The sequence below is a fragment of the Manis pentadactyla genome, chromosome 19, assembly GCF_030020395.1.
Source record: "Manis pentadactyla isolate mManPen7 chromosome 19, mManPen7.hap1, whole genome shotgun sequence".
NCBI classification, from domain to species: Eukaryota; Metazoa; Chordata; class Mammalia; order Pholidota; family Manidae; genus Manis; species Manis pentadactyla.
This window is the reverse complement of record NC_080037.1, coordinates 2,642,627-2,660,653: the sequence shown is the minus strand read 5'-3', so window position 1 is coordinate 2,660,653 and position 18,027 is coordinate 2,642,627. Positions and strand designations below refer to the sequence as shown.

General features: G+C 40.6%; 1 protein-coding gene across 7 annotated transcripts in view; it reads left to right on the top strand.

Annotated features, from left to right (window-relative positions):
- The window catches only part of POU2F1 (POU class 2 homeobox 1), a 179,401-nt gene that overhangs the window by 148,850 nt on the left and 12,524 nt on the right, over positions 1-18,027 (top strand). For all 7 annotated transcript variants that reach the window (XM_057495146.1, XM_057495143.1, XM_057495141.1 and 4 more), the window contains 6 exons: positions 345-486; positions 1,755-1,900; positions 2,849-3,028; positions 4,470-4,575; positions 16,367-16,709; positions 17,411-17,499. In XM_057495146.1, the coding sequence (XP_057351129.1) occupies positions 345-486; positions 1,755-1,900; positions 2,849-3,028; positions 4,470-4,575; positions 16,367-16,709; positions 17,411-17,499 (1,006 nt within the window). The remainder of the gene's footprint in view (positions 1-344; positions 487-1,754; positions 1,901-2,848; positions 3,029-4,469; positions 4,576-16,366; positions 16,710-17,410; positions 17,500-18,027) is intronic.

The following is an 18,027-nucleotide window of genomic DNA, read 5'->3' as shown; positions in this document are numbered from 1 at the left end:
ATCATTTAAGGGGCTTGTTTTTGAGATGGTTTCTAGAAACTTAGTGGAAATATCTGATATACTGATTATTACATAAGGTGACAAGGAGAGATTCAAACAGGGAGAGTATGGGAGTATGGGACAGCCCCGAGTGTTGTCACAGTCAAGGCCTCACTAGCAGAGTCCTCACCGGAGTACTGTGCCCAGCTTAAGGACGGTTGGTGGTGTGTTGCCCAGTGAGTGGAGTGGTCGTTGAGTCCTTGTCTAGAGCGCTGTTGGAGTGGCCCCCCAGGGTGAGGACCATGGGCGTTACTGAGGTTAGTCTCCTCTCTCTCTCTCTCCCTCCCTGCTCTGTATGACTGCAGGGCGATGTTGGGCTCGCTATGGGTAAACTGTATGGAAATGACTTCAGCCAAACGACCATCTCTCGCTTTGAAGCCTTGAACCTCAGCTTTAAGAACATGTGCAAATTAAAGCCACTTTTGGAGAAGTGGCTAAATGATGCAGGTGGGTGAATTTATACGCAATTTTCTCGTGGCCCATTGGAATTTTACAGGGGGCACTGTTGTATAAATTCAGGTTTGTGTTTCTTATTGTTTTTTTGGTACTACAGAGCCTTGAGGCTCACCAGTCTTGGAAAGATGGCTGTAGTTACGGCTGCGTAGGGAAGAGAGCCGATTCGTTTAAGTAGTCAGGTAACGACAGCGCTTACAGTCAGCAGTAACGTTTGGCCTTGGAAGGCTGTATTGAGCCAGGGCTAGGGACACCGAAGGGACAGGGTGAGAAGGCCTATGTGTATTTAGATAAACTCGAAAAGCAAGTTCATTGGTTCTTCCTTGGCAAATTACCATAAACTCATCATGGATAATATTTCTGCTTTTGTTATTAAAATGACCACATATTTCAGACATAAGAGGTAAAGCTGCTAGTTTTCATTTACATGTTTTGTGCTGAGGTTTCCTTTTGGAAAATGTGGATTATGGATTTTGAATCACAGAACCTTAGACTGTGCGCGCTCCAAGGAACCATAGAGATATCCCCTAGACCGGTTCTCACTGTAGCCGGGGACAAAGCTCAGGTCTTGGGGAGACGTAAATCTGTAACGCCCATCTTGGGAAACTGATTCCAAAGTTCTGGGTGAGACCTCAGCACCTGTGATCTCACCGAGTCCACAGGTGAGAACCGCTGGTCGGCTTTCTCTGCCTCATTTTACGTAGAGAGGAAAGAAACTCAGTGATGCCTGGTGTGCTCAGGGTTGTTAAACTCAACCATCAAATTACAAAACCTTGTTTAAACTTAAAAGCATTTAGAAGTGCTTCACTGTTGTTTTGTTGGGGGAGGGCCGGTGCCCTGAATTATACCAAAACATGAGAGATCATTTGCAAGACAGATATATTCAGTAATTTCCAAACTTTCTCCGTTTGATCCCCAAAGTTAATAAATGAATAGACAGACAAAGCCAAAACATAAGGACAGAATCAGAAGCAGCAGAGCTGAGTCTAAGGCTGGGAGTAGACATCTGCTTTCTCAGAAACAGAAATAAAAAAATGGTGGAGTGGTGACAGTACAGTCAGCCGGCCTGCGACAAAGAATGCCAACAAGAGCAGCAGGGGGATCGGTGGCAGCGAACACTTTTAACCTAGGTTATGAAAACCCTTTCATTCCATGCTCACTTGTAGCTTAAGTTATTTGGGTCAGTTTTGTTGTCATTAATACACGTCATCATGTGCATGCATCGCGCTCAGCTGATTCCTGTGTCGTCGTCTTTCTCCCAGAGAACCTCTCGTCCGATTCGGCCATCTCCAGCCCCAGTGCCCTGAATTCTGCAGGGATGGTAATGGAGGGCTTGAACCGCAGGAGGAAGAAGCGCACCAGCATAGAGACCAACATCCGTGTGGCCTTAGAGAAGAGTTTCTTGGAGGTCCGTGGGGTTTTGTTTCTCAGGCACATGGGTTGTCTGGGTAGGACTGTCTGGGTAGCTGCTGTAGATGGTAAAAGGTGGACCCATCAGCCTCAGCCCTTATGGATGCTTGTAACGTATTGGAGAAAACGTGGGAAACAGCCAGGGTGCTTCGGGGTTCAGGAGACAGGCTCGCATCCATGTGGGCATTCAGTGTGACAGGCAGCAGCCGACACAGCACACGCAGGACAGGGAGGGATGGAAATGTGTGAGCAGAGGCCCCGGAGAAAACTGTGAGGCGTCTCAGGAAACACTGAGGTGTGACTTGGCTCGATTCTGGTGTGGGTGGGCCTGGAATAATGGTCTGGGGCTGGAACGCTAAGGGCCTTGAGTACCGGGCCGTGGAGTGCAAGTTCATCCTCACAGGTATTTGGCTCTCCGGGGTAATGTTTCCGTACCAGAGAATATCACAGTCAAAGCTTTGGCAGAACTCTGACTTCTGTAATTCAGAAGAGGCTTGAGCCCCATGGAAGGAGCACTGAATCAGGAGCCTTTCTCAGATCTACCACTTTTATTAACTGTGTGTGACTGGTTGAATTACTTAAACTGAAGCCCTTTATCTGTAAAATACCTGCCTTTCCCGCCCCCCAGGTTTACCGCCTGCCTCACTTGGTCCAAGTGAAATGTGCATGAAGCACTGAGAAGATGCTTTAATTCCTACTAATATGTAAAGTTGTATTGATCGTTAATTCTATTCAAGATTAATAGCCCTTAAGATGAAAAAAATTCAAGAATGAGTTAAATATATTCAGTAGAATATCTATCTACATAAGTTCTTTGTTAAAAGTGGGCTAATAGGGTCATATCCAACTTCATTTCCTGGCTTGTCCTCCCCGTTTATTCCTATAATGACATGGTTATGTCAGTAGTTCAAAAAGTTATTCCCAAAGGTGTTTTTTCCTCCTTCAGAATCAAAAGCCTACCTCGGAAGAGATCACCATGATTGCTGATCAGCTCAGTATGGAAAAGGAGGTGATTCGTGTTTGGTTTTGTAACCGCCGCCAGAAAGAGAAGAGAATCAACCCGCCAAGCAGTGGTGGGACCAGCAGCTCGCCTATCAAAGCAATTTTCCCCAGCCCAGCCTCACTGGTAAGGGTAAGGAGGAGGGCACACGAGCGCAGGGCGGATTCTCGTAATCTTACAAATGAGCTGTGAAACCAGTTTATCATAATGGTCAGGAATTTATTGTATATATATTCTTGTTGAGTAAGTGTATATGAATTTATATTTTACATGTTACCAAAGTAATCAAATCTCATGTTGACCTAAGAACTTTTGTCTTTCTTTTTTTGAAGTGAGCAATTTTCTTTTCTGTTACACTGCAGTTTCATTTTTCTCTTCTCTGGTGTAGTTCATTAGGTTACTCTAAATTTGCTGCTGCTCCAGTTCTCTAGAAAAATCTTTAGCTACTTTTTATTCATGTTGGGACCTAAAGCCCAAATTATTGAACATGCATGAGTAATCGACAGTAAATTTCCAGGTAACCTTTATTTAGCTCTGAACTTGTATTAAAAGGATCATCTCAGGTCTTCACTCTCAAACATGTAGGCTTTTTGCGGATGACCTCATTGAGTGACTTGCTGTTTACATTAGAATAGGATTCCTAGACAGAAGGGACATAAAGTGGTCATGGACTCCCTTGATCTGAAGGGTAATTATAAATGTGACTCCACATTTCCAAGCAGGATTCCAAAGATGGAAAGATTGTTGAGTTTGCATTTTGGATCCTTTCTTGTTGATTTGTTTTTTTTTATTTTTTATATCATTCTATACTGAGAAGCTTTTCAAACTAAAGTCATCATTAAGAGCACATACTAGTTTGTTAAGTGAAGACTACATGATTGTTAAGTGGTAGGGCTTTAACCATAAAGCTCATGGTGGTAATTATCAAAAAGATAGTTTTGTTTTATGTAGGTGTTTTGTGTTTTGTATTTATTTATACTAGAAGGAAGACAGTATATCTTACAAAACTATAGAAGTATGTTGTATTATTTAAAAAGAAACTGTCAGTTTTTAAACATTGCTTCATATTCTTTCCGTTATCTCATTGTTAAAAATAAAAACAAGACAGTCTTGCCCCCACAAAGTCAAAAAAATAAAACCAATGCAGTGACCCCAGATTTCCTGATCCTGTTGAATAGTTTTCTTGAATAGAGTAAGTTGGTGATTCGTATGTTGTTTTTTCCTTCAACTTTATCTAACTAAATATTATTAAAATGTAGGGGTGTTTTTTATTTTATTTTTTCTAAAACCTGGGCACAGCCATTTGTCTTACCAGTGAAAAACCATCTTCCAATAGCAAACTTTAGATATAGGCCAGTCTTCTCAGTTCCCACATCAAAGAGTGATTATTATAAAGTCATTTCTCTTATGAGAAAGAGAAATAACTTTATTTTAATTAATTTTATTTTATTTTAATTCTACTGTATATGGAATTTAAAATTTCTTATAGGCAAAGTAAGTCTACAATACACTTAGACTAAGTTTTGATTTTTAAATACTTTTGCGTATTTTCCTTTTTGGCCTCTAGGTGGCAACCACGCCGAGCCTTGTGGCGAGCAGTGCCGCGCCCACCCTGACGGTCAACCCGGTCCTCCCGCTGAGCAGCGCCGCGGCCACTAACCTCTCGGTTCCAGGTAAGCGGCGCCCCCCGCCCGGTGGCTCGGGCAAAACGGTGGGCTCAGGACAGGTTTCTGTGAGAATCTGCCACTAAATTGCAAATTGAGGCTCTAACTAAAGATATGTATTGCTTTTTAAAGAAGTTTTTTATGGAAACCTGTACTCCAAACAAAAACAGGCATAATTGATTTTGTCAGAAAGAATATTTTCACCTAAGGATTTTCTTATCTCTTTTGATCTTTTCCACATTAGTCTTATTTTCCACATCGTTCCCCGAGATGACACCTTTTTTTCAAGTCACTCCTCTCCTTATAGGTCTTCAATAGCTGCAGCTTTTTGTGTCCGGGAACATACCCAGATTCATCCATCAGTTCATAGGTTACTTCCAGTCCAGACCTTAAATTCGCTCGTCTTTCGTCCGTCCCCTCCTCGCACAGGAGGGTGCCTTCCATGCCTTCGTAAGCATCCCCACAGCCCTTCGTGTTGCCCATCCCGGGCTACGCTTCTTTATGACAGTGAAACTCCGCCAGCTTACATATCAATTCTTCGTGGAAATCACCTTTACCATTCCAGGAGACCACCTGCCTATATTGTGAGTGTTATTTTTTACACTCCTGTCTTTCCCAATAGTGTGCTTCTCAAAAGATCTGCATATTCTTTTTGGAATCTCAGTGCCTAGCTTAGTGCTTGACACAGTCACTATAAAATGAAATTTTTTTTCTTTTGGCCTAGCTTAAAATAACTCAGCATTGTCATCAGAAATTTTTTAATGCTACATAAGGCATAAGGCATTCTGTAATTATTCACCAGGGTTATTACAAGCTAGTAAATCATTTGGATGCATGTGTGGTATTTCACAGGGAAGCTTGAATTTAACTTAGAGTTGGGGGATTTGATTTAATTCACTCATATTTTATGTTCATAGCACTTGAACTTGGCTCTGTGACCTAACCATGATGTGAAAATCAAATAAATGGCTTTACATAATTATTAAATTTCTAAGTTACTAGAAAAATCTCACAAGCTTGGTTGTTCACTTAGAACAGTACTTCTTGGCATCTTTTGGGTCTTGGATGTCTGAAAATTTGATGAAAGCTCTAAACTTTTCTCCTCACAAAATGGACATGCCTAAAATTTTTAGTAAAAATAAGAAAGTTCATAAACGACAACCCCCACCAATCTCTCTGTCTCACCAAGGCCATTCGTGGATTGCACAGGAACCCACAGATTCCAAGTTAAGAACCAGCATTTGAGACCATAACTCTGCAGCATGTAAGCTTAATAAGCAAACCGCTGGTGATGGGTGGCCATGGTGTGGGGCACCGAAAAGGTCACCTACCCCTGCGAGGAGCTTACCGTCTGCCTTGACCGACATCGTGCGGTGAATCAGAACTGGGCTTTACCTCCCCCAGACTGGAGGTCATACTACATTAAGTCTAAAGGTGCCTATTTTTTGAGGAAAAATTCTAAATAGTTAAGACACTAAGAACTAGTAGCTTTGTGGATTTCCTAATAATATGGAAAAAAATTTGAAACAAGGTATTTTTAAGGAGGGTAAACATACCAAAACTAGCTAAAAATATTTTGCCAATTTTTGATGGTCCTAATTGACCAGTCACATTTTCTTAAGCTCAGTTACTCAGCCCATTTATGTGGATGTAACTTTTTTCTGGATATGACTATTTTCTGAAATGTTGGTAACTTTTTTGGGGGAATGACTTTTTTTCTTCAATTATTGAAAAATTTAACAGAGGAAACTGTTAGGAAAACACAATCACTATGAGGACTACTTTTATTTTGCCTTTAAATTTTTTCGTATGTCCATACATGTACAATTCTAATAGTATTTATAGTGTGTCCTGCTTTCTTTAACGTCTTACAAAGAAGTATCCTCTCCTGTTAATGATAGTTTTTATTTTTCTACTTTTGATTAGCCATTATTGGATGATTGTGCTCTGATTTTTTTAACATTTCCACGTGGCCCCACCATGGTTAAGTTCCCCCTGCAGTGACCACCTTTCCCAGCTTGAGTCCTGCACGTGTTGCCCCCAGGGAAGCCCTCAGCCCCTAAGCCGCATGATCGGCCTTGCTTGTTTGCTGTTGTGTGTCTTGTGTCTAGCGTACCATCTGGAATGTAAGAGAGCTAGTAACTGATTATTTAATGAATGATATTTTCACTATTATAAATAATGCTGTAATCAGCACCTTAGTATATATAGCTTTTAAAAAATTTTTTAATTTTGACATCATTTCAGATTTCTGGGAAAGTTGCCAGAGTAGTAGAAAGCCAACTCAGATCCTCTAAATCCTAAAAGCCTACTTCATTTGCTTTCTCTCTCCTTTTTCTGTTTCCCTTTCTGTGATGTATGTGTGATTTTTCCTGAACTGTTTTAAAAGAAAGTTGCAGACATGACCCTTTACCCTTAATACTTCACTGTATATTTTCTAAGGAAAAATACCAACAAATTACCGTATATAGCCAGAGTATATTTTATCAAAAATCAGGAAATTAACGTTGAATCAATAGTAATGTCTAGTAGACAGTTCCTGTTTAGATTTTTGCCTGCTATACCAGTAACGTCCCTTAGAGCAAAAGAAAATCTAAGATCATGCATTGCGTTCAGTTGCTGTGTCCCTTTAGTCACATTTAATTTGGGGCAATTTGAGTCTGTCTTTGTAGTTTATGACATTGGTATTTTTGAAGAGTACAGTGGTTATTTTGTGGCCCACCCGTTAATTTGTGTTTGTCTGATGTTTCCTCATGATTATGTTCAGACCACACACTTTGGGTAAAAATACCACAGAAGTGATGTTGCGTCCCCCTTTGTGGATGATAAAGAGAACCGTGCTGTTGATGAGTCCCACTGCTGGTGACACTGACTTTGATAATCTCATTCGGTGGCGTCTGCCGGGTTTTCTCAATGTGTAGTTACTATTATACAGTGTATGTTTAATAGAGTTCTCGTCTTTAACCTGAATATTAAATTAGTGAGTATGTTGTGGGGAGTTTGAAACTGCACAAATATCTTGTTTCTCCAGTTTCACCCACTAGGTCCATTGGTGATTTTTGCCAGGATTGATTGTGATTCTGAAATAATTCCATCATTTCTTCTAGCTGGCTTTCAGCTGTAAGGATGAACTTTTCCTTTTACCCTGTTTATCCATCTGTATCAGTATGGGTGCAGAAATTCTGTATTCCATAGGTTAGAATCCTACTCTTTTTATTTTAATGTTCAAATTGTCCCAGATCTGTCCAGTGGGAGCCCCTGCAGGGTGGCTCTTGTGTCCTTTTGTCCCTAGCATTCTCTGTGTTTCCTTATTTTGGTGGCACAGGATGTTCAGCCTCATCTTAAGGTCTAGGAATCAGCCATTTCTCCAAAGATCTCTATTTTCTTTTGGTGAGGAAAGGTACTTAGAAGCCAAGATCCAGGCACTAGATGCACTCATTGATACTCCGTTGTCACTGCTTCTAGGACATCTCAACAGAAATAGGTGTACCTCTACATACACACGCACCACACACATTTATGTCCTTGCGTGTACACATCCACGCACACCAGTATGTATTTTTCTTTAGCTAGCTACCTATTTATATTAAAATACACAAGTTCTCCCTGTTACCTCCCGCTCCAGCCCAGCACCCTGTAGTTCATTCTTCTCCACCCTTACCTCTGCATATTCTAACTCCCTTCTCAGTGACAATGAGAAACCTGGCTTCCATATCAACAATATAGTTACTTAATTGTTAAATCCTATAGTGAAAAGAAAGTGGTTTCAAAATTGCTAACTCATTGTCTTTGAAAAGAAAAGTCCTACAAATTTGAGCACAGTGTATGTTTAGAGTTTCTCGTCTTTAACCTGAAGGCTGGCATAAAGTCCATGCACATGTCCAGAAGTTATCTGGGTTCTTTTTATACCCTCTTTAGTGTAGTTACATTATTCATTTGGAATTCAGTTATTTTGTTGTGCTTGTATTCAGTATTGGGCTTTTCCTCCCATTCTTGTGGGGTTTTTTTTTTTCTTAAGTATATGAGATACTAACATGGTTACAAAAGTCAGGTTTATACAAAGAACTCTCTTCACAAAAATGTCATTCCCTTCTCTCATAATTCTCTCCATCCCATTCCCACTTGTGCCCTCTCTGTTTCTTTGAACAAATGAGCAAAGAAATGTATATTTTTTATTACCCTTGTTTGTTACTTTAAAGCTCTCATACTATAGGTACTCCTCTGTACTTCATTTTTTTCACTTAACAAAATATCCTGGAAATCACACCACATTGGTTCATAGAAATCTTCCTTACTCTGTTTTATTGAGAACTCCATTGTGTGGATTTACTGCAGGTCATTGAACACCATTCCTGTTGTGTGGGCATTTGAGTTTGCTTTCCAGTCACTTGTAATTGCAAACTACACAGAAGTAGCCTTGTGCCATGTATTTTTGTACTGTTGGAAGTGTGTCTTCAGGGTGAATTTCTCGAAGGAGAATTGCTGTGCCAATGGTGCACACCTGTATAGCCATGTTGCATGTTACCAAACTGTCCCCAAAAGGCCTCCCTTACTCATTCCCAGGAACAACAGGAGAGGGCCAGATCCCCACAGCCTCCTGACAGAATGTGGTGTCACACTTTTTAGTTTTTGCCAGTCAGATATGTGAGAATTGTTTCTCAGTGTAGTTTTGTTTCCAATTTTCTAACTGTAAGTCAAGTTGGACATCCCAGGCCTTTCGTGGGCATTTTCAACTTGACTTAATGTCTTTCTTCAACTCTAGTAGTTTATCTTTGTTCTTTATATCTGGAATATATTTTAAACAGATTAAATTTTCTAAATCGATCCTTTATATGTTTTAACTTTCCTCCTATGTTTTCCATTTTGTACTACTTCTTGGAAATATACCCCGAATTTTTTATCTAACTCTTCCTATTTTCTCTATTTTATTATTATCATTTGCATGTTATTTCAAATCATATTTTTAATTTCTAAGCATTTTCTTTATTCTATTCCTACTTTTTACAGCCATCAATTTTGTAGATGCAGCACAAATTAGGATTGTACTTAAGTTGTTTCTTCCAGTATTAGCTCTGCTTATTCACTGTGTTCCATTTCTCTTGTGCTATTGATTTTTTTCATTATATGGTGACTTTTGGTTTTTTAGTCATATTGATGAATGCAGAACCATATTATGACTGTCAGCAGCTTTTAAGGACTTTTTCTGCCATCGTGAAATTATTATGATCCCACAATCCTCCCCTGATTGGAAGGCTGACTGTGAGCTATAAATGTGGGTGGAGAAGTGCCAAATTTCATCTCAGCATATGGGTGGAAGCAGGCAGGCAGAGTAGGCTTTGCCCTCGCACCTTGCTAAAATGAGAGGGTTTTTTACTCATGAATACTAGTGTCTCCCCTAGAATCCTTAGGCTTCCAAACTAAAACTTTGTTTTCTTTGAAGAGTAGTAGATGACACTACTTATACTCAGAGGAGAAGTCTGGTAGAGGGAGGGCGCGCCCCGCCAGCAGAGCTAGTGTGTGGCCAGTCTTTGAATCACCCTGTTCTCTACCTTCAGTTCCTACTTCTACCTCAGTGTCTGACAACTTGGGGTCCCCTTGGAGCTCCCCTGGGGTGAATGATCCCCACCTCTGTCATGTTCTCCGCTGTGCCCTTCTGGTCTCTGATTGGTTTCTCTACCACCCAATTTCAACCTCTTTCTCATTTCTACAAGTCTATCAAAATCTCAGGTCTGCTGATATCTGTCGTCAGAGCTCTTACTCCCTTTTTTATTTCTTTATCATTTGGAATAGGATCTTAGAAATGAAGGGAAAAGACCCATATCTTCAGTCTGCCCTCTTCCGAGAGAAATCTTGTCTGGGTGCCATGGTCATTTTTATCCCCAGTACCTAGCGTGGTGCCCAGCACAGACAGGTCCTTGGTAGACTTTTCTGGAATAGACGGGAGAATGATTGTGACCATACCACTCCAGAAAGACATGATGTGTCCGCCGAATGTGCAGAAATTCCACAGCCCTTAATAATCTCAACTAAACAAGCTCACCCCCAATTCTTTTTCCAAAATAATGTTTCATAATGAGCCATATGCAGCCCCATCCCCACTCTTAGTCCCTCCCCATTCACGCCTCCCCCTGCTGCCAGCACCGGCTCATCTGCTCTGTCTGTAGGGATTTGCCTGTTTGGGACACGGGATGTAAGTGGAATCATACAGTATATGGTCCACTGTCATCCTCCATTTAGCACAGTATTTTCCAGGTTTATCCATGTTGAAGAATAATATCAGTACTTCATTCCTTTTTATGGTTGAATGATATTCCATTATATGGTTATATCACATTTTGTTTATCATTCATGAGTTAATAGACATTTGAGTTTTGGGCCGTTTTGAATCAGCATTCATGTACATATTATTATGTAGACATGTTTCCAGATCTCGGGTATACACTTAGGAATGGAATTGCTGCATTGTGTGGTGTATTGGAATATTATGAACAACTTTATGCCAAAAATTAGGCAACTTAGATAAAATGGACAAATTCTGAAAAAGACACAAATTACAAAAAACTGACTCAAAAAGAAATAGAAAAACAAGTAGAGTAAATGAATCATTAATGTAAAGCCTTCCTAAAAAGAAAATGTCAGGCCCAGATGGCTTCAGTGTTGAATTCTGTCAGATCTTAAAGAAGAAATAAAGTTAATATTTAACATCTCTTCCAGAAAATAGAGTTATAGCTCATTGTATGAAACCAATATTATGTTGGTACTGAAGCTAGCTAGACAAAGATATCACAAGAATAAAAATTACAGACTCACATCCCTCATGAAAACAAACACAAAAATCATCAACAAAATCTTAGCAAATCAAATCCAGCAACATGTAAAAAAGATCATACATCATGACCAATGGACATTAATCCCAGGAATGCAAGGTTGGTTTAGTAACTGAGTTTAATGTAGTATAGAAAAAAAGACCAAAACTACCCGATCATCTCAACAGATACAGAGAAAGCATTTGACAAAATCCAAAACTAATTCAGGATAAAAACCTCTAATAGAAGGAAACTTCCTCACGTGATAAAGAGCATCTGCTAAAAAGCTACAGCTATTTAATGGTGAAAAACTGAATGCGTTCCCCCACCTTAAGTTTGGGAACAAAGGAAGAATGTTTGCCCTTGTGGACTTCTAATAACGTTGTACTTGAGGCTATAGCCAGTTTAATAGGGGGAAATTTTTAAACATCCAACTTAGAAAGGGAGAACTTAAATTGTTTTTACTTGCATTATTCTGTATGTGTGAAAATCCCAAAGAATCCACACACCAAGAAACGTACTAGGACTAATAAATGAATTCAGTGTTGTTGCAAGACACAAGGTGAAAACCAGTGCATTTGTATATACCATCAACGAGCAGTCGAAAAAGGAAATAGAATAATTTTGTTCACAGTAGCTTTAAGAAGATTAAAATACTGAGGGATAAATTTGACAAAAGAAGTGCAGGACTTCATACAGTGAGAACTGCAATTTGCTGAGAGAAATGAAAGTCTAAGTAGAGAAATATTCCATGTTCATAGTTTGGAAGACTCAATATTCTTTAAGAGGGCAGTTTTCTTTAAATTGATCTATAGGTTCAATACAATCATGTCAAAATTCCAGCATTTTTTTCTCAGTAATTGATAAACTCACTCTAAAATATATATGGAAGGGACTCAGAATAGCCAGCACAATTTTAAAAAAGAATGAAGCTGGGGGACTGCCATATCATGATTTCAATACTTATTACATAGTTACAGTGATGAAAACAGTATGATGCTAGTATAAGGAGAGATATAGATGAATGGAACAGAACTAGAAGTCTAGAAATAAACCTTTAATATCCTGCTTTATTGATTTTTGACTAAGGTCCCAAGGCAAGTTCAATAGGGAAGGACAGTCTTCAACCAGTGGTTCTGGGGCAATTGGATATATTCATGAGGGTGAGTTTAGATCCTTACCTGATACCGAGTACAAAAATTAACTAGAAAGTATAAAAAGCCTACAATGTAAGAAAGAAAGCTTCTCCATAAAAAGGAGAAAATCCCTAAGACCTTGGATTCCTAGGAAAAGAGTTCATAGATAGAGACAGCACCAAAAACCCGATCCATAAAAGACAAAAATGATAAATTGGACTTCATCAGAAGTGAAGTCTTTTGTACTTCAGAAGATACCTTTAAGAAAATTAAAAGACAAACCAGTCTGGGAGAAAACATTTGTGAATCTTGTATCCAATAAAGGAATTGTTAAAGAACTCTTGTAACTCAATGGTAAGAATATAACAAACAACCTAGATTTTTAAAAGGAAAAAGGATTTTAATATACATTATACCAAAGAAGATACAAGAATCACTTAAAAAGCACCTGAAAAGGTGATCAACACTATTACTCATTAGAGAAATTCAGATTAAACCATAATGAGCTACTACTTCATACTCACTGTAATGGCTATAATAAAAAAAAATAATAGTAACAAATGTTGGCAAAGATATGGAGAAACCGGAACCCTCATGCACTGCTGGTGGGAATACAAAGTGGTGCAGCCGCTTTGGAAAACTCTTTAGCAGTATCTTTAAAAGTTAAATTAACCATCCTACCCGGCAGTTCCCCAAAAGTCATGAAAACAGATCTACAACAACTTTTGCACAAATAATCATGGCAGCATCATTTGTAATAATCAAAAGCTGGAAACAAGCCAGTGCCCAGCAGCTGGTGAATAAACAAACACATGGGCTTTTCAGCCAAAGAAAGGAAGTACTGATCTGTACTACGACATGCTGGGTAGGCCTGGAGAGCAGTGCACTGACTCAGAGAGACTAAATGCAAAAGACTGTAAATCCTACAACTCCATTCGAGTGTAAAGGTGAATCCACAGAAACAAAAAGCAGATGGCTGGGGGCTGCTGGGGCGAAGTGACTGCAAACGCGCACAGGCGTCTTTTTGGTGCGGTAGAGGTCGTGAGCAGGGCTGGTGTAGTGATCTTGTGCGACTCCATGAATATAGCAGAAGTGAGTCAAGTAATTCAGTCTTACACTTAAATTGGGTGAATTTTATGGCATTTAAATTGTACCTTGATGAATCTGTTTTAAAAAGACAAGGTGGTTAGCGAGAGGACGGCCGGCCCTCTTCACTCTGTCTTGCTACCAACCCCACATCTTGGTAACAGCATCTGACTCCACCGTTGAGGATATTGGAGCTCACCAAGCATCAGTTACCTAATCAAAGTCTCCCAGAAATTAAGTTGCCAAGAATAAAGGTCATAAAAGATACATAGTGATTAAAATCTGATTCACTGATGAGGAGAACTGATTTGAACATCATATTAAGGTAACATTCTAATGCTCATATCACATTTGTATGGAGGACACCGAGAAACAACAACTTTGAATAGTTTCTGGAGTCATCTTCCCGTAGGCCAGCCTGAAGTTCACATTTGAGATGTATACATACAGGATTTTAAGACAGTAAGACTGAAGGGTCTGAATTTGGTGGTAGAATGGGAAGAAAAGACTATGTTAAGACTTTGACCTCAAGATATGGGGTCTTATGAAAATGGGCAATCTCGGTTTTAGAACTTTGAAAAGCAAGTAATGCCCATAGGTAAAATCAGGTTAGATAAGTGAGAAATTGGTCTAGAAAAGATGGAAAGTACATTGAAGTTGTTTAGCAGTCGAAGAGATATGAGGAAAGATGTTGACCTTTCTGCAGGAGGGGCAGGGCTTAGGAGGAGGGGGTCAAAGTGACGAGTGTGCATGATTCTTCCAAGCCTGGGACTCAACACAGCACCACTCAGCTGTGGAGACCGAGCTGACAGATTTAGAACTGAAGAAATAGTGGAACTGTGATCACCTGTACCCACAAAGATGTAACCGTGTTTAGGGGGCAGCAGCGATAGACGGGTATTACACGGGGTGGCGCTGGCGGGGTGGGAAGAGTGGAGGCAGTACGGGCATAAATGATGTCTGGTTTTCTCCCAGCTCCGCGGCATGTGGAAGAACCACCCTCCCTAGAATTGAAGCAAGAAGAGAGTTAAATTCCAGGTGTCCCTCACGTAGGCTGGAGGAAGGCTTCAGAATAGATTTTAGGACAAAACTGCCTTACTTTGTAATAAGGCTGCTGTGAAAGACGAGAGTCTTATGTGAGATTTTATCATGAGAAAGTTATTTTACACAGCATCTTTTTTCCAATATATGTCTAGGTGTGAAATACTTATTTTGATGGACCTAGTTCTTCTATAATGTATCAGGTCTTTTATACCTCACAGAAGCATTACATTGAAAAATTTACAGATGTTTTTTGTCTTTTCGAGTTCTCTATCCTGAGAAAATGCCACTTAGGTTCTGCTTTACAAGTATACGTGGTTGATTATGCCCTAGCACATGGTGTCAGTAATAAGTCCCAGCTTATACTGGGAGCCAGTTAGGCAGCCAGTTTTATGCTGTATAGCATGGCCTGTAACTGAAATAGGCCTGTTCTGTGCTGTCTTTTATAGGCAGCACCACAGTTACAGCTCTCTACGGAGAGCTGGCATCTCCTGCTTCGTGGAAGGTTATCCTATGATTGCCTTATGAGTCATTTCTATTTTAGGCAAAGGGACTTGACATTCTTTAAGTCACACTTGCCTCTGGGACCCAACAGGTCTAACTTTTAGATACATTTTAGACCTGTGCTTTGCTGTGTGGTAAGCATTAGCCACACGTGGCTTTGAGGCACATAAAGTATGACTCGTTCAACTTGAGATGTGCTCATGTAAAATAACACCATTTCCAGAGACTTAGTATGAAGAAAAATAATTCTTTAATGTTGATTTAATGTTTGAGTGATAGTATTTTGGATATATTGGGTTAAATAGAATATAATATTGAAATTAATTTCACTTACAAAATTTCTTTTTGCTACTTTCGATGGGACTACTAGAAAATTTTTAACTACATGTGTGATATTTCTATTGAACAACATTGTTTTCGAACTAAACAATCCAAATGAATGTGTTTCAGTTTTCAGTAATGATATTTTTAACATCAATTAGCCGTTTGTATCCAAATGTTTACTGTTCCGAAGAGAACTTGGGGCATCTTGATTTTTTTTAAGGCCTCTCAAATAACAGTTTTCTAGATCTTCCTTTCTCATGCCGGCTTTGATGAGAGTCATACTTTCATTGTATGTTGTTGTTTCCACAAGTAAGAAAATGTATACACTGTAGGCTTTTGGGCAGCTGCTTTTCACTGCAGAATGGCTTAAGTTTTCTAATGCAAAGGAAGGCATGTAGACACACGCTTGAAGTTATTTTCATACTATTTCTGCAAATGTTGTTATTGACACTTACTTTAGAAAAATATGTAACTTCCAGTTTTTCTTGCCTTCATTGTTTTGTTTTGGTGTTTCTATAGGGACTACTAGGGGATTTCTGTATGAAAATGCTTTTCAGAAGCAGGGGTTTTTTGCTTTTATGTTCCTCCCTCCCAGAGCAGTTGTATTCCTAGAGAGCGTCTGTGATTCTGTCCTTCATTTTTTAAGTAGGAAACTGGAAATGGGATGACTGTTGTTTCTTTCATGGTTCCTTTGTTGCTCTTGCCTCTTAAAGTGGGGTTCATGGCTTTAGTTCTAAAATGTTTGCTTTTGTGGCTAATTTACATTATTACTAAGCTAGTTAATTAAAAAGGACACATTTCGAGGTTATTGCTTGGAGGATTACTCACTCAGTTGGCTGAGTAAATCCACCGTTCTTCCAGAAGCCCTGACAGAGGGCACTTTGTGATGGGATCTCTCTGCAGGCACTACAGACACCACGTCCAGCTGCACGGCCACCGTGATTTCCACAGCGCCTCCGGCCGCCCCAGCCACATCCCCCTCGCTGAGTCCCTCCCCGTCTGCCTCGGCCTCCACTAGTGAGGCATCTAGTGCCAGTGAGACCAGCACAACACAGACCACCTCTGCACCCTTGTCCTCGCCTCTCGGGCCCAGCCAGGTGATGGTGACAGCACCGGGGCTGCAGACAGCCGCGGCTGCCGCCCTGCAAGGTGCCGCTCAGTTGCCAGCAAATGCCAGTCTTGCTGCCATGGCTGCTGCTGCGGGACTGAACCCAGGCCTGATGGCGTCCTCACAGTTTGCAGCTGGGTAAGCTTTGGTTCAGAGGAGAAACATCTAGGAGGTCATCTCTGGAGTTGCCCGAAGGGGTGACTTTCCATCACCTTCTTAAATGCATAAAAACAAAGCAAATTCTAAAGTCACAATCTCTTTGAAATGGGTAGCTCTGTAGTAGTGCAAGGGCCCGGCGTGTAGCTGGGCTTTGGTTCCTTAACCCCCTGGAAGGGCAGTAATCACAGCTTTATTTCAGCTGAAGACAGGGAGTACCAGGCCCCTGGTGACACTGAGGGGTGTGCTTGGGAGGAGCCCACAGAACACCTGACTCATCCACATGTCTGCACTAAACTCTCAGCTGTCTGCTTCTAAGTCTCAGATACCAGCAAGAGATACAGTGATGAGGTTCCCGATTTTACTATTATTATCAGACATATAGGAATTTGTGAATATGTCTTTTCTCTGGCATTTTTTCTTTTGGGGAAAAAAGAGTGAAATAATTCAAAGGATCAGAATGTGCAAGTTTGATATTTTGTGCAGATCGCAAGCTTGTTCTGCTTGGTACATGTACGCAGCCAGGAAGGCGGCAACTCAGAACGAACAAGCCGTGTAAGAGTGACGAGGAGTGTGACAGATGTTCCCGCGGGCCCAGCTGTGTCCCTGTACCTTAGGGCTCTGTGGGTGTGGGCCGGCAGGTGTGTGCCCCGTGCTGAGTGACTGCTTTTTTGGCCTTGCAGGGGTGCCTTACTCAGCCTCAACCCCGGGCCCCTTGGCAGCGCCCTCAGCCCGGCCCTGATGAGCAACAGTACACTGGCGACTATTCAAGGTCAGTAGGCTTTGTTTCCTCTCTTAGCTTTTTTTTTTAATGAAGGAAGTCTGCTTGACTAGAGGCAAAGGGGATGCGGAGAGAAAGTTGAGTTGATAATGCTGGCTAATTGGAAGATGAAGAAAATGTTCTTGTATAAAATCTTTGTAAAAGAAGGGTAGCTGTTAGTTTGAGAGTAAAAACAGGAAATGTACTTAGTTTGGTGTATTGTGAGAAACCAGGACTTCTATGCGGATATTTATCTTATGTGGATAGACTTAGAGGTAGAATTTCCTCCTGATAATCTGTTTGTCCAAGTAGTTACCCAAGACCCATCCCCAGGCAAACGTGACCAAGTCAGATTGCCCAGTCCCCAGCCCAGCCCCGAGAGAGCCGTCCAGGCGAAGGTCCTACAGTGAGTCAGCACTGGGGCACATCATGCAGATTTCAAGAATACTTTTAATTCTTACTAGGTTCTGCCCTTTGTGTATTCCCACCATTATAGAGCATATATTCTCCTGGGTTCTAATCTCTCTTTTCCAAGCCCAG